Genomic DNA, 21,076 nt, shown 5'->3' with positions numbered 1-21,076 from the left:
CCCTGTCCCGGCACCGCCCTCCCGCTGGGCGCTCGCGCCGCCTGGGCGGGGCCTCGGGCCGGGCCGGCAACATGGCGGAGGCGGAAGGGGAGAGCCTGGAGTCGTGGCTGAGTGAGTAGCCCCGCGGCCTGCCCCGGCCCTCGGCGCGCTCCCCCGGGCCCCGCGGCCCCACAGCCCCCGCGGCCCCTCAGCCCCCGCGGCCGGGCTCCCTGGGCTGCCAGCGCCGCCCCCTTCGGCCCGGCCCCCCCCCCCCCGGCCCCTCCAGCCGGGCCCTTCCCGCCGCCCCCCTCAGGCGGGTGCGCCTGGGCCCTCAGGGGCGGGGCGGGGCAGCGCCCCAGGGCCGGGCCCCCGCAGCAGGGACCCCCACGGGGATGCGCCCCCGGGGGGAAGGGGCTGGGGCCTGGCCCTGACCGGCGGCCCGGCCCCCCGGGCGGGGAGGCGCGGAGCGGCGGCGGCGGGGGGCTCAGCGGCAGGGCCCGTTGGTCGATGCGTTTGCGGGGGGGTGGGGAACGGGGGGGCTGTAGCCCGCCCTGCTGGGCCCCTGCGAGGCTCCTGGGGCTTCTGCCCTCACGGCGAGCGGCTGGCCCTGCTGGCTCCTCGCTTGGGTTTTGTTAGCCGGCGTGCAGCCGTAGTGCTGTCGGTGAGGCTCAGAACTGTAGGGATTTCCCAAAGAAATTGTATTAACGCGTTACACAACCGTGCTGGCCAAGCAGCCAGGTTCTGCATTGTGCCCAGCCGCAGCTTCAGCTGCAGGAGTTACGGGTGGCCATTCCCTACAGGCTGAAACGTCGAAAAATTCTTCATCGAGTTATTTTTTAGCACAGAATATGAAATGTCGGAGATGGGGGCAACCCCACGTGGCTTGTTCATCCCCAACCCTTGCTGGGTGCCCCCTCGTTGGGTGTCTGTTTTGCCCCCAAGTCACCGCCGATGGGGCTGTGGGCTGTGCAGGCAGGGATCCCGACCTGCTGCTGGTGAGGATCAGGGGGTGATTCTTGAATGAATCAGTCGTAACAGTAATTGGTTTTCATATATTCCATGCACAGGAGCTGCTGCTGCTGCTGTCCTTGGGAGGCTATCCTGCGCATCACCAGCTTGGTGCCTAGATTTTCCTCTTTTTTTTAATAGTTAATTGATTACAGCAGGGAGCGAAGTTCCTAAGTAGTCAGGTGTTAGGCAAAGAGCAGGTGATGGTCATTACCCTAAATACCTCAGGGTATAAAACCTTTTACCCTTTTGGAGTTATCCTTCCATATCTTTCTTGGTATTTTTATATAAAATTCAGACACATACGTGGTACCATCATTTGTTATAGGAGTTACTGGCTAAATGATGTTTTCAGCTTGCTCTTCTCATTTTAGATCAGTCCCTTCTGTTCCTTTTACCGTTCTTGCTCCTCCTCTGAACTCCCACAGTTTGTCAATATCTTTTATTGTAGCCAGTGAGACACATGAACAAACACCCACATCCCTTCCTTTTAATCTTTCTCTGAGGAGAACTGACTCACCAAGTTAGGTTTGTGTGTGAAAGTATCTCTAGTAGGAAGGATATTTTAAGTTGTATAGCCTGGAAAGCTTCCTGACTTTGTTGGGGGGGGGCTATTTTTCAATTGTGGAAGTTAAGAGAGAAGTTATGTCTCCTTGGCCAAGCAGTAGGATATTCTGCGCTGGAGAACGTACACTAAAAGGTAGCGTTGCAGAGGCCTTACTCGCTGTAAGAAATATTGCAGTGAGCCTGATTGCAGTGGTGTACGCATTTTTCATGGCTTGAGTGTTGCGCTCTCGTTTAAGAGGATGCATTTATGCCAGGTCACTGCTACAGTGATTTGTGCTGGTGTGATTATATCGCTCCTCCCATGGTAGGGGAGCGGGGAGCATTAAGTGTACGTAAATTACCGGAGGAGTCATGCAGACCAGGGCGGCAGGGTGCAGAGGCTGGTGCATCTGAGTGCTTTCACCAGGCCTCCCGAGTGGTTTTTTTTCTTGTAACCATCACAAAGCTGTGCTGTGTCTAATGCTAACCTTGAGGGTGTGCACCTGCTGTGCCCTTACTAAAAGGGAAGGGCCAGAACTGCTCAGCAGCACAGCCAACTTCCCAGTCACAGGAAGACGGAACATTCCTGATTGCCAATGATTCTTTTTCTGTAGCAGTGGTACGCAGCCTTCCAGGCTGCCCTGGCTCTGTCATCAGGTGGAGTCATAGACCCATGAAGTAACATCATCCTCGTGTCCTAATACTGCAGCAAGGTCTGCACTTCAGCCAGTGATGATCTAGCATCTTCATGTCTTCTGCCTCGTTTCAGGCAGCTGGGGGGAGAGAAGGCGATCCTTTCTGTTCTCTCCTTGCCGGCAGGCTCTGCTGCACTTAGCTGAAACAGAAGAGGAGGTCAGAAAATAGCGTCAGTTGTACAAACACAGCTGGATCCTTTGACTTTAGCACTGCCTTTTCTATCGCATCCAAAAGGAAGCTTATTGTATCCCACTCGTGTCAGGCTTAGGCAATGTCCAGCTATGTAAGAGATGCAGAGGGGTAAAAGATGATTGTCTTCATCTCTTTTTCCCTTGTATTGTCATGGGTCAGCATTCTCCTTTTCCTCCGGGGATACAAACAGAATCTGACTGTTAGACTCATGCTTGGGCTGGGGATTCCCGATTCATATGCTAAGCCTGACGTAGTGAAACTCTTTGTTGGGATGGCTTTTGTCTCATTTCAGTAGAGAAAATATGAGCATTCATTACCAGTCAATTAATGCTCTGTGGTTCTCTGCATTCCAGTGTCGTTTCTCTATAGAGAAAATCGGCACCTTTGTTTCATATCTAATGATGCATCTGAATGTTGGCTCATTAGCATGTCAGGTCTAGCAGCAACTGAGGGCTGGATGTCTCTGATGCTTAGGTCAGGTCTGAAGCAACTTTATACATCCTAAGCGTAGTGGTGTCCGAAAGCGAAGGCAGATGTGGTGGCGGAACTGGGGTAGTGCTGAGACTTCCCAGGTTGCTAATTCAGATTCACTTGGTTGCCAATGTGAAATGGGATTTTCAGGATGGGACCTGGTGGGAAGTGTCTCTGAAAGTAAACTTTACAACCGGTACCCAACGGGCCTTTGTTGGCAGTTTCAACAGAGAGACAAGGATTTGATATTCCAGAGCACCAACTCTCTATACGGAGGGAAACCTTTCATATAAAGGTTTAAATGTATTTAGAAGGCAGTGCAGAGGAGCCCCCTGCCCACATTTTACACATTCTACATAGAAACAGAGGATTTTGAGTTATGCCTTGTCAGATGTGAGGGATGTCCTGAAAAGGTTAAGCAAGGGAATGTAGCTCAGCTGGGATGCTGTGTTCGTATGGCTGTACCGAGGCTGGCAGTAAGTATCCATATGCACCATTGTGTTGTGTCATGCGAACACATCGATCTCCAGAGCCAGGGCAGGACTTCTGGTCAAGCTTATTAACTTTTGTGAACTCGGGTTTCACGTGGAGATTTTATGAATGTCAGAAATAGGGAGTTTCTTCATGTGGAACCTAACTTCCCTTCAGTAATCTCTCTCTCCTTCTAAGAATTTACGATTTTTATGCGAGAGCTTTTGGTGCAAAGACTTAGATGGGTCTGAACTCAATCTGAGAGTCTGAAATAATCCAATGTCATTCCAAGAAATCTGTGGAGGTGTTTGGAACAGCTTTAAAATTAACACTTGGAGTATGGAAACAGTTAAATTTTCCTGTTTGTACCACATCTTTCTCCTAATTTCAGGATGTGCAACCAACAGAGTTCATTTGGTTGAGTATCCTTACTTGTTTGTACTCTTCCTGTACTTATTAAATAAATCTCATTTACTCCAGCCAAGAACTGTATTTTTTTCATCTAGGCCTGCAGAGCAGCAGAGGTGCTTTGGAGCACCGAACCACGCATGATGCCATTTGACTTGCATGAAAAGACTTTCAGTTGTTGTAAGTCCATGGTTTCACGGTGCTTCCAGGGTATTCAGCAGTTGTGAGTGTGGTAATAAGGTTTAAGTGCCACATATGTTTTGAACAGTTGCTTGGTTCTGCAGCAGCTGCGATTTAAACTAAGCCTCCCTTGAATCTCTGGAGTTCAAAAAATAGCTTGGTAGCTTAGCTAGTACAACAAGATGTGATCCTACAGTTAGTCCTCCCTGGCTGCTGCCTTTTGCTTATCTAGGCTCCCATGAAAGTCAGCAGCGGGCGCAGAGATCCGCCTCTGCGGAATATTTCACAGATGCAATCCATGGAACAATTTACAAAATTGCTTTACTACCCTTCCATGAGGAGGAAAATATGAGCAAACCTTGCAGGACTGCCACAGCAGGAGGACTAAGGTGCACTGTGAAAGTGAGGTTTCAGAGTAGATGTTTGACAGCTGTTTTTATCTGCCTGTGGAAAGTTAAGAGAGTATGTTTTAATGATGATAAAAAATGACGCTGTGTAATGTAGCATGTGTTGATTTCATTGTGCTTCCCTCTGTGATAAGAGTGCAGGGATGTGTGCTGGTTTTTTTCCTGTCCTTCATCCCCTGCTTTATACTGTCTGGCTAAGCAATATTTTCTTTTCTGTATCTCTTTCCATTGTATTAAAATTTTGAGGAAGGCTTCTTAAATGCCAGCCCTGAAATATATAGCTACAGTGCATTGTTTCTTCCCTTACAAGAAAGAAAAATCGTGATGTTTGTCATCTTGGCTGGAAAATTAGGTTAAAGCAGGAGTGTTGTCTACCGTAAATTCAGTGCTCCATCAGAGTTAAATAGAATACATGGAGAAGATGCATTTGTAACGAAAAAAGATGCTGATAGCCTCACTGTTCTGCAATCAGTACAATAAGCAAGGTCCTGGTACACAAGGGAAGATCCTTCAGGAGCCTGAAATAGCCCAGTCAGTAAAGCATTGATCTCTCAGTTTGAACGTACAGGATTTGAATGCCTGATCAGGTACAGGCTGTGGTGTTCATTACTTGAAAGAGCAACTCAATGTATACTAATAAATTTCAGTTCCTAATTCCTAGGAGAAATGCTAAGGCATCTAACAAATCACCTGGCACTCTAAAAACAAGCGTTAATGCTAAGTGACTTGTATTAAATATCTGATGTTCCAGCTCTTCTACAAAACTTCCAGGGAATACAAAAATAAATTGCCTGTGTAGCAAGTGTGAGGGTTTAGCCTTTAAGGAGTTTAATGTTACAGCTAAATAGAAAGAGGGAGAGGGAAACTGTGAGCTCAAATATTTTATCTTGTACTCTCATGTAGAGTATGGAAATAGCATGTTTCTAAGCACTTGAGATTTGGCGCCTGTTTCTTTGGAAAGCAGTGATTCTTGCTGGATATTTTGGATGTCTCGACTTGGACACACCCTTTCCCCGAACCAGACGTACCTTTTTTTATAGTTGGCAATGGATGTCAAATGCTTTTCTCTAAGAAATTCATGACCTTTTATATTGTCTCTTCTGCTTGATTGGTAATATGTTCTCTTTCCCTTGCCAAAGATAAAGCCACTAACCCATCTAACAGGCAAGAAGACTGGGAATACATCATTGGATTCTGTGACCAGATCAACAAAGAACTCGAAGGGTGGGTGTCCCAAACTGCTCTACACTTAATAAATTAACATTCACAGTTTAAAATATATCATTTGATCATCAAGCTTTCATGCTTTCTTTTATATGTATATACTGATATCGCAAGGAAGATCTGGCTACAAAAGAAGCAAAAAGCTGTGAAGTGTGGTTTCTCTTCTGCGAAAGGCAGCATGACTTATACACAGGCTGAGCACTAGGAAAATGGGAATTCTGAGTCTGTCTCTAATGTGACCTTCTGCGGCTGCAGGGTTCTCATCTAGCCAAAGTCATTCTGTTTGCCGCTCTGTAAAATGGGGTTATAACTCTTAGTGTCTAGATGTGGCTTCACATTTTTCAAATCTTTCCAAGGCCTAACTGAGGAAACCTCCTGGGTCACAGCATTCCTGTGAGCTAAGGAAGAAGTGTTTTCTTCTGGAAAAAGGAAACTAGTGCAAGAGAAATGAAGTGATTTCCTAGTCTGGGGACTGTACTGGGAGTTGTTCAGCTCCTCCTAAGGAGGAATCTGGAATTGCTGGCTCGGACTACCAGCCCTCGCTTTCTTTCATATGTGCAAACATCCAGGCTTACACAGATGATCTGAACATTTCTTGTTAGCCTTTGCACACTGATGGAAAGCTAAAGAGTACTAAGTGGCATTTCCTTTTAATTATGCAAAAGGTATATCTCACTTAAACAGCAGAATGTGTGAAAGTCTGAAATCCTTCAGCGCGTTCACCTGCTTTGTTTGTAATGGGGATCCGCTTTGTTTCAGGCCACAGATAGCTGTGAGACTCCTGGCTCATAAAATCCAGTCGCCACAGGAATGGGAAGCAGTCCAAGCCTTGACAGTAGGTAGTCCTTACCCTTCCTCTTAAATCCAGTTATCTATCATTTTATGTCATCTGTGTGGAGTCTGAGGGGGGCACGGTGCATGTCAGTGGGGTTAGCTGGGGCTGGTTCTGGGCTGAATGCTTCAATTCCCCTGTGCTGGGAGGGAACACGGTTACCTAACCGAAGTGTCCAGGTTGCTCATTAGCCACGGAGCAGTCAGAAATAACTGGTTTAGTTTTAGCTGCTTTTGTTTCTGTTCAGGCAGGATTGGTGGTCATTGTTACGAGACCTAATGGGGAGATGACTTAAGAGCCATATAGACATGGCTGGGGGTGGGAGACCAGCCTGCCTTCATGTGTCACCCCTAAAGTTCAGAGATTCGTGCCTGATTTGCAGAGCACATCTCGCTGATGTGTGTCCGTCAGTTCCCCTATGAGCAGAACGCAGTGATGCTGTTATTGTAGGGTTTTGGTGTTCATTTCAGCCTCCCCTGTTTTTGTTACTTGAATGCAGGTGCTAGAAGCTTGTATGAAGAATTGTGGGAGAAGATTTCATAATGAAGTAGGGAAGTTTCGCTTTTTAAACGAGTTAATAAAAGTTGTGTCTCCAAAGGTTAGTCCCTGAGCCTTATGGCTCTGTTTACTTTTTGTTTGGCCTCTTGTAAGCTACAGGCAACATCCAAAATGTTTGCAGTGCTCTATCTGGCTTATTGCATTGATTGGTCTATATCGAAGAGCCTTCGTTAGCTAAGTTTTGGGGGTTTTTTTAGTGCTCTGCTTACTGTTTTTCTCAGTAAGTTGTGCTTATTTCCCATCAGTATATAGTCTGCACAGTTCTAATCCTTCCTGTAACTCAATGGCTTCTAAAACTTGGGCTGTGTTGGTTTTTTTTTAAAAACAAAACTCCAGTGTCAGTGCAGCGAGGTGTGATGCAGAGGTTAAAACAAGAGACTTGGCAACATACCACAGAGTTCTAGTCCTCACTCTGCTGCCAGTTGCTGTGTGAAGAGTGCCTGGCGAAGTCCCTCAGCATTCATGATCAGTTTAATGTGGTGAAAAATAGACAGAGGCACCCCATGGCATGATTGATGCAGCAAAGTACTCCCAGATTCTTTCCCATAAAACAGGGGAGGGTGTGGTTATCTGTATTGCTGTAATTTTTAAATAGCAAAATCCTGAAACCAACAGAGTAGCTGCTTTTTCTTTTGCTGAAGATGATCACAAAACTCTTCGCTGTTACTTCAAATATATTAGAGGAGCGTTTTTTCCTCTGTATAAGATGTATCGTAGATCATCATGGAGCTTGGCTTATACACTTTTTGCATCACTTCCATTCTCTGGGTTAGGACATTATTTTTAAAAGGAAATGAAGAATTTGGAGAATTTACATCTTTTTTTTTTTTCTACTCTTAGTACCTGGGAGACCGAGTTTCAGAGAAGGTGAAGACCAAAGTCATTGAATTGCTGTATAGCTGGACGGTGGCATTGCCAGAGGAATCCAAAATCAAGGATGCCTACTACATGCTGAAGCGACAAGGTAGGAAGTCAGCTGCCCATTCATGCATTCTCTCCAGCCTGTGCTTTAAGCAGGAGTGTCATAAAAAGTACAGCTACTAATTGCGTGGGGTCAAGGCAAGCTCTGAGGGGGGTAGAACAAGGGAGAAATTCCATGAAAAGCTTCTCATTATTTTTAAATGCCTTGGGCTGGGTTGAGTTGGCTTTTTTAACTAGATCAGTTAAACACCTTGCAAACTTTTGTTCTAGTTTGCAGGGCCTTTTTTGAGTTTTTCTGGAACTAGTTATTAAATTATTTGAACAGGTCTAATTTAAAGTGAAGTAAGAGCCTCTGTGTAGCCTTTTGTGTTCTTTTCACTAGAGCACTTTACAATTGTACCTTTAGTTCAACTGATACACGTTTTTTTGTGTAGGCACAGTGAAAAAAGCTCAGCTGAGAAGCATGCGGCTTCAACATATGAAAAATTGGAAAGCTCTTGAGGTAGAGCACAGATCTAAGGATTTCACAAATGGAACAAGCAGGGAGCTTAGCTCTTCCCCCACTCATGGTTAGGAATCTGCTCATCACCATTTTGCATTGCTGTCTGCTTTCCTGCTCAGCTCATTTACACAAACAGTCGTCGTGCCCTTGAGTTTGCACAAAGCTGGGTTATCTGGGACTTCACTTGGTGGTTCAACAGCTAAAGTGAAAGGGGGAAAGACAAATAGTGGAGAGCTATTGATTATACTGAACAATCAGAGGAGCAATATGGACGTGGCAACACATTGCTGGTGTTTGGGCCTTTACCAAAGAAAACTTCCTTTGTTTTTGCAGCTAGCATGCCCAGTGGTTTTGCTCCTGTATTGTTCATGGGAACAGTGTCAATGGACAGGCTGACCGCGTGTTCGCTTTGATCGCAGCTTGTGAATAGTGGGGTGCACTGCTTGGTATGACTGCATGTGCAAGCCCACATGGGTTCCCTTTCTGCTTTCAGGAATCGTTATGTTTGATCCTGTGATACCTGCAGACAGAACCCTGATTCCTTCGCCACCGCCTCGTCCCAAAAACCCTGTGTTTGATGATGAGGAGAAATCCAAGGTACAGTGAAGACTCGTATCGTAATCATGAACGAAAAGTGATTATTCAGTGCACATTTAGAATAAGGATGTAAAATGTACTCATTTGGCTTTTATTTTTGTGGTGGTGGTGGTGTGTACTTCCACAGAACTCATTGCTTTGTCCACCTAACCTAACCTGAAGTTCCAGTTAAGGTCTTGTCTGTATTACCATTATGAGATTATCCCTGCTTAAAGTGCCATCCTGCTGCAGTAGGAGAAGGCACAGAACGTTTCACACACAGGACCAAAACCAATGTATAGGAGGAATAAATATCTAGTGTCAGAAGTCGCTGAGATTTCACAGTATATGTCCTGTGTGGAAGCAAGACTGTAGCAACTCACACAAAATAATAAACCATAAATGACTCCTGCTGAAATCCCTGTAACTATGCAAGCAGCGTCAGCTTTGTAATAATGGGCTGTGTCTCTTTTCCCCTGAACTGTGCACTTAGATTCCTTTTGCTGCTTCCCTTTGCCAAAGGGTCTTTGTTTCCTGAATGTCCTCTTCTCGTCTTACAGCTTCTAGCCAAACTGCTGAAAAGCAAAAACCCAGATGATTTGCAAGAGGCCAACAAGCTTATAAAATCCATGGTAAAAGAGGTAAGAAATTCCTGTAGGATTGGTTCCAGTCAGCGGTTTGTTTTCCAGGTTTTAAGCAGTTTGACTTCAAAACAGGTGACGAGCTTTGGGATCGTGTGAATGTCAGAACCTGGGTTTTTCAGGCTCTGGGAGCATTGTGTTAGTACATTCCTTAGTTAAGTTGAGGGGACTGAATGAGGCTGACTGTCAGGGACATCCAGCTTTTTATTATTTTTAAAACCTCTAACAGTGCTAACTTGCAGCTAGTCCCCGTGGTTACCAGCATCAAGGGGGCACTACCTGATGACTTAATAGGGCTCTGTGTGATGTGAATGTGTTGTGATTTTGACTCTGGCGCACAGCTGGGAGGTGTTTGTATCACAAAAACATCTGCAGTTGGTGTCTCTGGTGGAGGACAGGGCAAGAAAGGGCAAGGATTGAATGTCCCTTGTAATTAAATACATTCTCATCACTCAAGATGGTATTTCATGTCAGGGTTTGGTGGAAGCATCGCAGTACCACCCCTAGATACTGAGGACTGAGTCATTGGACTGGGCCTTCTCACAAGCATGCTTCATGGAAACACCTTCCTGTTTGTAGAGCGGTGGCGCATCCACCCATGGCAGTCATTAGAAATTCTGGAGTCCAGGAAATGACTCACTGTGATTCTGGCAAAATAAAGGATAGCTCTAGACTGAAGAGGATGTATAGGTTACTGAAATGTTTCCATCCAGGCTTCTCTTGTCCCCAAGGCAGGCTCTCCTACATCTTTAGTTGGAATCTCAAATCAGAGCTGGGTGGAGATTTTCTACCAGAGGGTGCTGCTTGTTCCTAGTAAATGGTTTGCTTCAAACACATCTTTTTCGTAAAATGGCATCAAATGACCAAACAAAACCACCACCCCCACCACCACCCCCGCAAAAACAACCCACCAAATATTCTGAAAAGATCAAAAAGGAACTTGTGGGAACTTTTCTAGTTTTAGTGGTATCGTTATACATTGAAGTCTATTTAATGAGACTTTTTGGAAATACAGGGGTTTTGTCATTTCAGAGTGGTGGTGAAAAGATACTGAAATAAGCAAAGCTTCACATGAATGGAGAGGCTTTTTGTTATTGTGTTGGGTTTTTTTTTTCCTAGCTTAACCTTAAATAGATGATGCTTGACAAGATTTACAGATAGTACCTGCTGTTGTGGTACCCTGTGGACCTTTACAAGGAAACTCACTTTTTGTGTCTGTGTTTTACACCCTGAAGGATGAGGCTCGGATTCAAAAAGTGACAAAACGCATGCACACGCTGGAGGAAGTAAATAACAATGTGAAGCTGCTGAATGAGATGTTGGTTCATTACAGCAAAGAGGACTCATCAGAGGCCGATAGGGAGCTCATGAAGGTGGGTCTGAGCTGCTCCTTCCCAGAAATCCTGGAGTCAGTCCGTTCTTCTTACAGGTTTGAGTTTTGCAGAGAATTACAAACAGTGCAGTCAAAGGGAGAGCAATGGTGAGAAACAAGAGCAGTTGTTGGAAACAGCAGGAAAGAAAATAACCATGTTTTTAATGCCTTTCCCTAAAGGACTCAGTGGGTAATAGCTCAGTTTTGCACATGCTTGAAGTGAGGTCCAGCTGTTCTCCAAAGATGCAGTGTGGCAGAATCAAGAAGCTGCAGTTTGTTAATTCTTGCTCCTATTAAGACACGCAGATTGCAGATCATAACTGTCCCTTACGGCGCTGTGGATGGATAAACTAAAGGCTGAGTGGGGCAGAAAATACGTTCTCCCCCTTCAAAGAAAGAGCTTTAGCTAGTGTTATAAGGTTGGGAGAACACCAAGAAGATAAAAATCAAAACAGCCAGCAGGGGTGGTTGGATGGGCCCAGGGCCTTGGAAGAGTTGCACCTTATTTAATTTTAAAAGATAAAATGACTCATTTTTATCACAGCAAGTGCCTGAAACAGTGGTAAGAAGCTTAAAAACTGGTTTGCTTCTATGAAACCTTTCTTTCTTGCCACCTTTTTTCTGGGTGGTTGCAGACTCTCCGAGCAGTAGTTACAGCACAATTGAAGTGTAATTGTTGGAGCGCAATTACACTCTTCCTCAGGCTTTTAGGGACTACTGCGACACACAGAACGAACATCTCTTGAACTAGAGCTGGCCCTAAGTGCTGATGCGAGGGAGGACTGAGAGAGGTGTGTTGAAAATGCAGGTTGTGTTTCGACCCCCAGGCTAATGTAATGCTTCACAGCTCTCTTGATGGAGCAGGGACAGGGGATTTTGGTTGTCCAGCCGCGCTGGCACGTCCAGCACAGGGGGACTGGGTTCTCTATTCTGGGCCTTCCAGCGCGTGCCTGGGGAGTCATTCTGTGCTGACTGGTATCGCTAACAGTGGCGTCTGGCTGACGAAACCCTTTGTCTTAATCTCCCTTCCTAGGAGCTCTATGAAAGGTGTGAAACCAAAAGACGGACGTTATTCAAGCTGGCCAGTGAGACGGAGGATAATGACAGCAGTTTGGGTAAACTAAGCGACGCTTCTCCTTTTTTAATTTTAATTTTTTAATTGCTTTTGTGACCTGTGACTGTGCAAGGGTTCAGCAAGGGAACGGCTGCTGTAAAGACACCTCCTCACCGTGGATGCACTTTGCTTTGAGCAAGCAGATAAAAGAACATCCTTGCCTCTCCCCTATGCTTATCATTGAAATTCTTGGACTTGACAGTATAGTTGGTGGTTAGGGAGGCTGGGGGCAATAATGGGGGACAGCTGCTGCTTTGGAAAGGGAAGGGAGTTGCTGTGGGGAGCAAAGCCTTGGACTTATTTTTTTCATTGTTACTGGAACACGCATGGACCTAGAAGGTCAGGGTATTGCTTAGGGAAGCACGACAAAGAGAGAGTAATGGAGCTCATAGGCAAATAATTATGTTTTTTCTTGCTGATTATTTAGTTGGTAACTGAGTACTCTCAGCAGTAGCGGGAACAAAGTGACTAAGAAGTCATTTTTGTCTCTCTTGCATGTAGGGGATATTCTGCAGGCCAGTGACAATTTATCCCGTGTGATAAATTCCTATAAAAAAATAATAGAGGGGCAAGTGATCAATGGCGAAGTGGATCTCCCTGTGATGTCTGTAGTGGAAGGTGAGTTCCTGGGAAGCCAACTGTTTAATTTTTGAATCCTGTAATTCCAAGTCTTTTGGATAGAGTTTCCTGTTAATGGTGGTAAAGTTAGACTGTTGGTGGTGCTTGGGGCCAACAGTTTGTGAATCAGAGGGGCACAAGACAGCTCCTAAGCAGTGGATAAAGAATTCTGGACATGTGCAACAGTGCTGCAGCTTTGCATTTTCCATAGCTTGTTGCATATTATTGAAACCTTTGATAACATCAGTAGCAAACCTGCATCTGAATGCTTGTATGGGAAGTTCCCATACATTTTCCTCTCCACATTTGTCCTGTTCCTTAATGTGACATGTAAGAAGAATATGATTTTATCCAAAGGACAAGAGCAGGAGAGTGGGAGCCAGGCCCGGGGTCCTGTTGCTGACTGCCAGCAGTTCCATTTGAGAATTTAGGCCAGTTGCCCACTTCACACTTCAGCTTCACCACTGAAAACTCTGGACGTGTGTGTGGCAGAATTACCATTTGGGAGTCACTTAAACATTTCTATATGGAGAGCAGTAGAGGAATGCGTAATGCTGCCTGACAGCATCTTACTGGGGCAAGGCTGTCCTAAATGTGAAGACGGAGACAGTATGAATTTTCCTCAGCTCTCTAACTCTCTGGTAGCCCATTTATTGTAATTCTGTAGGATCTCCCAAAGCCTCATCTGAGCTCAAAATATTTTGAGAATATTAAGAATTGTGCTATTTGAAGCACTGGAGAAGGAGCAGTGGTTGGAGCAGGCATTGCTTTCCATATAGAAACGTCCCAATATCTGGGTTAATTTAAGTAGCTTGTGGACAGCAAACGGTTAGTTGGAAAGCATGTGGGCTTCCTCTGTGCAGAGAGCCGTAGGCTGTGATTCAGTGAGGATCTGTGTTATCTGAACCATCTCTGATAATTTCTTTTGTACGCCAGGTTTGCCGTGAGCTTTTTGCCTTCTTTCCTAGTAGTGCTCTTATCCTGTCTGCTGCAGGGAGTAACTCCACAAGTAATCTCAACAGCCTCATTGACCTTGCTGGACTGGACGTCACCAGCACCCCGCCACCTCCAATGGCACCCACCACCCTGACGCCAGCCCCCCCAGCAGCCCCAGCAGAAATCCCCATCCTCCCGCCTCCTCCCCAGACACTGGCACAGTTGCGGAGCGGTTCCTCCAGCCAAGTGGAAGCCGCACCGGCTCAGCAGAGCAGCGCAGCCAACTCCCTCTCCTTGCTGGATGAGGAGCTTCTGTGCTTAGGTGAGACACTGAGGGGCCTGGAAAAGGGCTACTCAATCCACGCCTGACAAAGGCTGCTTTCTTCCTGCAGCATGGGTGTGAGGGCTGGCTGTGCGTGTGGCATGCCTGAAAGGAGCAGGAGATGCTTTTGGTTTCTAGAGAGGTTCAGGGCACACTCCTTTGCATCATCCTGGATGGATGACGGGTCAGTGAGTCAGTACTGGAAAAACTCTGATCTTCCCAGAGCGGGCTGCGAGGGAAATAGCTGTTGAGTGTAATTGCAGTCTGAGCTCTGCGGGTGCTCGGACGTGCAAGCTGCAGTTCGGTACAAATTTCACTCCTGACTTTGTGGCTGTGCTGAAGAACGAGGTGCCTTAGGGGGGTTGCGTACAGGAGCCTGCAGAACGCCTGCCTTTCAGAAGACACTGCAAATCAGGAAGGGCTGGAAGAGCTGTGTGCCGGGGATGACTGTCAGCTACTGGTGCTGTCGCTTTTTTCGTCATCTCAGACTTGCAGCACATTTCATCAGGTTCTTGGGCTCTGGCAGAGCTGAATCAAGTAGTTTGATGGCTGTGAAAATACTACCAAGGGATGACACCTAACTCATGTTCTCCTCCAGTCACTTACTTACTGTTTTGCTTTTCAGGCCTGAATGACCCAGCACCTGCAGCGGTGAAGGAGACCTCAGAAAACAACCAGTGGAGCATGTTTGAGGTACAGAGGAGGGTCTCGGGGGAAGGGGAGGGAGGGGTTGTCACTGTGGGAGGTCTCCGGACACACTCTGTCACCTTGGAGAAACGTGATCACACATACAGGCAGAGGGGCAGCTGTTCCTGAGGGGAAGGCTGGCTTAGCCCTAAAATCTGGGATAGCTGTGTCTAAACAGAGTAGATATCCCTGAACCTGGCTTTCTCAGTTTCCCGTCTGTCCGCCATGATGTTAGCACTTCCTTTGCTTAAATTACAGATCAGATGTAGTCCTGACATAGGCCACAGACTTTGCTGCTTGCCACCCAGCACCTGTTTTTGCGGTAAATCTCTCTCCCTCTGTAACAGTGCCATCTCTACAACAGGGGGTAGCAGCTGAGGTAGAGCATCTACTTGTCCTGTCTTTCAGAATGACCAGCTGGACCTGGATTTCTTTAATCCGAAGATGGTGACTGTTGCTTGCAACTCTGCGGGGAACCCTCTTCTCCATCACACATCACAGACCACGTGTGGAACATCAGTGACGCTGCCCTCTGCTTTCACAGCCTCTCAAGCTGCTCCCAGCATCCCAGCACCAAACTCAGCACCATTTGTATTCTCTGCTGGACCGGCTGCCCCTGCGGGGCCTCCTAAGGCTATTCCAGCTGCTCCTGGGTACTTCGGCTCCTCTGTGGGGAGCAATATGTCACATAAGATGGACGCATTGGGACAACTCCTTGAAGAAGCCAAAGGGTAACCAAAAGCCGTGGATTTTGGTTTGTCTCTGCAGTTAGGAAGCCAGGCTCGCTGCAGCGTCAGGTTCAGAGGCAGACTTCCCACTCTCTGGTTTGGTAGAAATGTGCGATTGAGGTTTTTCCTTCTCGGAGGGTTTCAGTTTACAAACTAATGCAAGGGTCCCACCTCCGTGAGGGAAAGGCAGGCACTGCTAGGTAGAGCACAACAGCTGTGCTGTTGCCCGATACAAATGTGTGATGTAAATTTGAAGAGGCTGCTAAGGTACAGAGGCTGTTGCCCATCTTGGCCTTGCCCACCCTTGCCAAGGTGGGGCTCTGCTTTCTTCGCGACTTACCGAAGGGATGCCTAACCCCGCCACCGCGTCCCTTGCAGCTCCCCTCCTACCGTGAGACTGTGCTGAGTCGCAGGCTCCAGCTGGCTCTGGGCCGCTGCTTTGTCCTGGCGATGTGCTGTTATCTCCGGGTTTGTGGTGGAATGCCTGCTTTGCTTCCAGCTCAGTTTCCCATGTTTTTTCTGTGTCTTGCAGGACTGCCACCCAAGGCATGGCGACACCTTCAGTGTTCCCTGGGGTTACTCTGCCAACCGCTGGCACCCCTGCCCCGTTAATAGCACCTGCAGGGCTGCCTGCCGCTGCCTCCGGAGCCCCTCCAATGCCTTTCCCAAGCAGCTGCCCTGCTGGCTCAGGAAGTCCTCTCTTCCAGCCGACATCATTCCAGCAGCAAGGCAGTCCCCTGAAAGCACCTGAAATTTCTTTGGCCAATGTCCATGTTCCCTTGGAGTCCATTAAACCCAGTAAGTATCTCAGGTTGTTCACCTCTCTGAACATTTTTTAAAAGCAAAGCATCTTCACAAAGCTTATGAAGTAGAGAGAAAAGATGGGATGTCCCAGCCAAACAGTCCGATTGCCTAATGCTGCTACAGATTTGTCTTCTGCAGCATAAACCTGCAGTCCTCTTCCCTCCTCTCTGTGGCAGGCAGTGCCCTCCCGGTGACAGCCTATGACAAGAACGGCTTCCGGATCCTCTTGCACTTTGCCAGGGAGTGCCCGCCGGGAAGGTCGGATGTGCTGGTTGTGGTAGTCTCCATGCTGAACACAGCACCGCTCCCTGTGAAGAACATCGTGCTGCAGGCTGCTGTGCCGAAGGTAGGGATGCATGGCTCAGACCCACGGCGACACGGAACTGTGTGTGGGAGGGCCTGGGTGTGAGCTCAGGGGCTGGGGACAGCCTGGTTCCACCCTGCTATAGGCTGTGCTCTGCCTCTTTCCAAAACATAAAGGTGGTTGCCAGAGGCAGAAAACACTGGATGGGTAAGTCAGGACCCGCAGGTAGTTAGTGTTCTGTTTTTCTTGCTATCTAAGATCAATCCCGCTGTCTCTGTTCATGAAGGTGGCTCAGACAGCACGACGACAGGACTGTTACATGGGTAGAGCCACCCTCGAGGTCTTTAGAATCAGAATTTCTAACAGCTGTCCTAAATCTGACAATACGTTCCATTCTAGCCTTCTACACTTGGGTAATTCTGGATGGCCAGCTCTGCGTTCTGAAAACTGGCCCAGGCTCAGCTCCGATCTGCCTACTGTCATGAAATGTGTTTGCATTAAAACCTCTGACACAAGAGTGCTCTGATAGAAGGTGCTGTTGGCGTGCACCCGACCAGTATTTTCTCTCTGAGCTGACTTGTCAGTCTGCCTGTTCCTATCGTGTTGCACAAGCTGGGCTGGCTCTTGTTTCCTCATCCTCTCATTGTGGATTGATTCTCTTCAGTTTCTGCGTGTGCTGTTATCTCCCCAGCCTATGCATGCATCTGTCATTGTCCCCGAGGGAGGAGATAATCCCTGAGGTTCCACTTTCTTTTTCGTTTGCAGTCCATGAAAGTGAAGTTACAGCCACCCTCTGGCACAGAGCTGTCTCCATTCAATCCCATCCAGCCGCCTGCTGCCATCACCCAAGTCATGCTTCTGGCAAATCCTGCGAAGGTGAGGGGGGCAGCGGGATTTGTCCTGTCCTTGTCAGGAAAGTTTGATGTAAGATGAATTCTGCAGGGGGGTTGGACCAAACACCAAACATCTGAGCAGGTATAGCTGTTTGTTCCTAACTTGCCCTCCAGAGGTGGTCACTGCCCGGTGTTTCAGTTCGGGGCTAGAGGGAGTTTTCCCAGACTGTCAGGGGAGGCTTTTCCCAGACTGTCAGCAAGGAGAAAGGTCTGAGAAGGACCCGTACATTTCTCCCAGCAAAAGGATAAACGTCATATAAGGCTTAGCCTTAAAGGGCAGCAGTCAGAGCTGTAGCAGAAGTTTGACTCCCTTGTTGCACTGGAAGTGGCTGGCTTTGGTGATAATTAGGTTGATCTCAAATTAGCTGGTGCTGTAGAAATACTTTTGCTGCGTTGAGGCTGTAGCCTGACAGGCCTGAACCAGCAGACAAGTTTCAGACCATGCCTGTTCCATTATCCGTGGAGGATGTACTTGTGACCACTGAAACAACATGATTAACACTTTCATTTCTACTGATGCTGCTGGGAGCATCTGAGTAGATGTTTTCCCTTGCTGTAGTTACTCATTTAAGTAGCCTGCTCCATAAAGCTGTGTGTTGAAGTAGTTTCTAATTATTTGACAAATCTAGATGTTAGTACTTAAGAATCAGAGCAAAAGGGTCCTTAAAGCATCAGTGGAAAGCTTTGAGGTCCAAAAGGAAAAACCTCCGAGGGGTTTGGTGGATTGTTGGAAAATGTGTGAGGTATGTGGAGATTCCCTTACAGAAGGACTGGTTCCATCTCCTGCTTTCTGTTTTACTAGGAATTTTGCAGAGCAGGAACTGTTTTATCTTCCTCCGAGTGATGAGGAAATGTAATTTTGAAAATGTTGAGCTATTCCAGCAGCATTCTTCAGGCTCACTGGAGAGCAGCTGAGCAGTGGGTGCTGCCCACTTGGGTGCAAACCGCTATCGCAGGTTATTCCTGCCTTTCTCCTGCTGTTCCGTGCTAAGCAATAAAGCTTTGGTGGTGTAAAAACTGAGGTAAAGAACTCAGGTTTGCTAAATAGCTGAACGACTCCATGAAATTCACCTTGGCCCTTTTCCCCCTCCTATGTGCAGCAGAATCTTTTGGGGTTTTTCTTGTGAAACGTTTTGTTGGGGAGCAGCTGGGGCTGTTCTCATGTTGCTCTCGGGTTTTGTCTTTCCTGCAGGAGAAAGTGAGGCTGAGGTACCGACTGACCTTCACACTGGGAGACCAGCCCAGCACAGAGGTGGGCGAAGTGGATCAGTTTCCCCCGGTAGAGCAGTGGGGGAATCTATGACCTTAGGACACTGCCAGAGACTCTGTGACAGGACCAGGGAAGGATCCCGCAGGACTGGAATGGATGTGACGTGGGGAGGGACACACATGCTATCCACTGGTGATGTTCAGCTTTGTTTACATGTCCTGACCACTCTGCTTGTAGCTTTAGTCCAGAATGTTTTTGCCCCGCATTGAAGGGGTCCTGGAACATTGATGCCAAGCATGAACTGAACGGCAGCCAGTACCAGGCAGCGCTGGCTGCTTTTATCTCGACCTCTGGGTGAATCTGGTTCTATCTTCCACTCTATTAAACTTGAAGTTATTGTAATTTGAGGGGAGACCTGTCAGCAGAAGGGGATTTAGTTGGCTTGTTCCTGTACCTGCTGTCCAGAGATACCTACAGGCTGGTGGGGTAATGATGCCACCGTGAGCTTCCTCAGTGCAGAGCCCTTACACATGCCCTCCCTCGGACTTGTACCTCCTCAGTGCCAGACTGGATCTGCTAAGCATGTTGAGCAATAACGCTGGCTCCGTGAGGGAATGCAGATTTTTTTTTTTTACACTGAAATGGCACTTGGCTCCCTCCCTCCCCCTCCGCTGCTCCATTCCCAGCAGCCGATGTAAGCAGACCCTGTGTTGTGCACCGCCGCTGTAGCCTCAGTTGTTATATTTATTTTATACTGCGAGCTGCCTCCCTGTTGGATCCCTTTTGGGCAGCTGCGGCTGCGTTTTGTATGCAGATGGTTACACCGGTTATTTTTCTGTCTTCGTGGCATTCCATAGTGTGGGGAAAAGAGGAGGTAAATGGGACTGGAAGGAGCGGTCAGTATTGGTGGAGGACAGCACTTGGAGTGCAGAAATGTCTTTACAATCACTAATCAGGTGCAGTGACTGAATCCAGGGACGAGAGATGCCTTTCGTGTCCCCTCATGCAGGCAGTATTATTATTGTAGTTGAATACTGTGTTTTATTGAGATTAGTACAATGACATACAAGATGTAAATAATAGAGCTATAGGATATCTAAATAGAAACAGTGAAGGGAAGGAAGGCTCCACTGGGCTGTGACAATGCGTGTGCTGGGTTTAATGCCCTGTTTCATTTGTTCCCTCTATTAAAGTGGCAAAGTGCAATTGTCCCCGCAAGGAGGAAGGCGGTTTTGCTGGACATCAGTGTTCTGCGCTAACGGCGGGCAGCAGACAGACCCCTCTAGCTACAGTCTCACAGCAACTAGGTGTAAATCACCAAAACTTGATTCCAGCAGTCCCTTCCACCTCCCTCTGGATTTCCAATCTCGAGCAGTGCCTCAGCTAGCTTTGAGACAGGCTGTTTTAAATGAATGGTTTTTCTAACGCCCCTTGACAAAAGCACAGATCAGGCGGGTCCTTGGGCACTAAGCTCAGCACCTCTCGCAGCGCTGCCGAGCAGCAGCTCTCACCTCGAACTCTGAGTGGGAGCAGTCGGCTAAAGCACTGGGATAATCAGCACACAGGAGGAGATCCCTGCCTGTTGTGGGAAAACTCCCGAGCAGAATGTGCTGCTGGAAGTAACGGCTGCTGTAAACCCCATTATTGCAAATGCAGCTTGGAGTTATTTGTAGTTGAATTTTCTTTATGTTGCAAAGTAAAAATCACTAGAGGTGGAAAACTCAGCAGATCCGAAGGCCTGAGGTCCTGATCAGAGGAGGCACCAGGCAGCTGTAGAAGCCCCTGAAGGTGGAATCAAAGCTCGGCCAAGGAACTTGCTGTAAATGCCTGGTCTGAAGCTCATGAAGACCCCAGCCTTGTCAGCTCCCCGATGCAGGAGGCAGGTGAGAGGGATGGGTGCGTTGTTCGGACCCTTACAGGAGTTTCAAATTGATGGACTAGGCTAGGGGACGAGGAGAGATTTCTTTCTGCCTCAGACATGTTCTTGCCAGCACTTTAGACACAGTAGGCATGGGGGTCGTGCCTAGGTCAGGGTCGTGTGTCCTGAGGAAGCAGGTTTCACTGCTTTAGATGCCTACGCGTGAATCTCACTGTGACTTTGAGGAAGTCAGAAGAGCACAAGTGCTTTCTGCAGAATGGCTTTGTTGTCAGCGTTAACGGCAGCGCGCTGCCCGCGCTGTACAGCCAAATGGAAAGATGCCGTAGTCTTGCTGCGTGGAAATGGCGTTGTTAAAAGCTTTGGAAATTAAACTATGAATGTTCCTTGTCTGTAGGGTGAGGTTCCTGCTTCATACCGAACAGCCGTAACTGTATATACATCTCAAATGCGTTTGTTCTGCTGCATGTTAAATAAATTGTTTTCCCTACTTTGCTCTGTGGATAGCTAATGACTACTGACTGCTTGTGGAGCACAGTGCTGCTTCTGGAAATCCTAAAACTCGCTCCATCCCATCGAAGACCATCCAAACAAAGTGAA

The 21,076-nt window shown here is 47.5% G+C and overlaps 1 protein-coding gene across 7 annotated transcripts; it reads left to right on the top strand.

The window, feature by feature from the left end:
• GGA3 (golgi associated, gamma adaptin ear containing, ARF binding protein 3) lies at nt 1–20,970 on the top strand. 7 transcript variants are annotated; one of them, XM_037407923.1, is made up of 19 exons: nt 69–111; nt 1,047–1,098; nt 3,870–3,951; nt 5,498–5,582; nt 6,342–6,417; nt 6,914–7,012; nt 7,813–7,936; nt 8,889–8,992; nt 9,532–9,612; nt 10,848–10,985; nt 12,018–12,099; nt 12,600–12,716; nt 13,711–13,974; nt 14,600–14,667; nt 15,070–15,392; nt 15,922–16,187; nt 16,370–16,539; nt 17,263–17,373; nt 18,583–20,970. In XM_037407923.1, exons 3-19 carry the CDS (start codon nt 3,912–3,914, stop codon nt 18,691–18,693), a joined length of 2,259 nt encoding a protein of 752 aa, XP_037263820.1. In that variant the 5' UTR covers nt 69–111; nt 1,047–1,098; nt 3,870–3,911; the 3' UTR covers nt 18,694–20,970. The 7 variants fall into 7 exon arrangements, with proteins under 7 accessions (XP_037263809.1, XP_037263800.1, XP_037263829.1 ...); XM_037407912.1 differs by lacking the exon at nt 1,047–1,098 and having other exon boundaries at nt 1–111; XM_037407903.1 differs by lacking the exons at nt 1,047–1,098; nt 3,870–3,951 and having other exon boundaries at nt 5–111.
• The last annotated feature ends 106 nt before the right edge of the window (nt 20,971–21,076 follow it).

Source organism: Falco rusticolus, chromosome 1 (genome assembly GCF_015220075.1).
Source record: "Falco rusticolus isolate bFalRus1 chromosome 1, bFalRus1.pri, whole genome shotgun sequence".
NCBI lineage: Eukaryota > Metazoa > Chordata > Aves > Falconiformes > Falconidae > Falco > Falco rusticolus.
The sequence above is the reverse complement of the archived record's forward strand: the minus strand, read 5'-3'. Positions and strand labels throughout refer to the sequence as shown.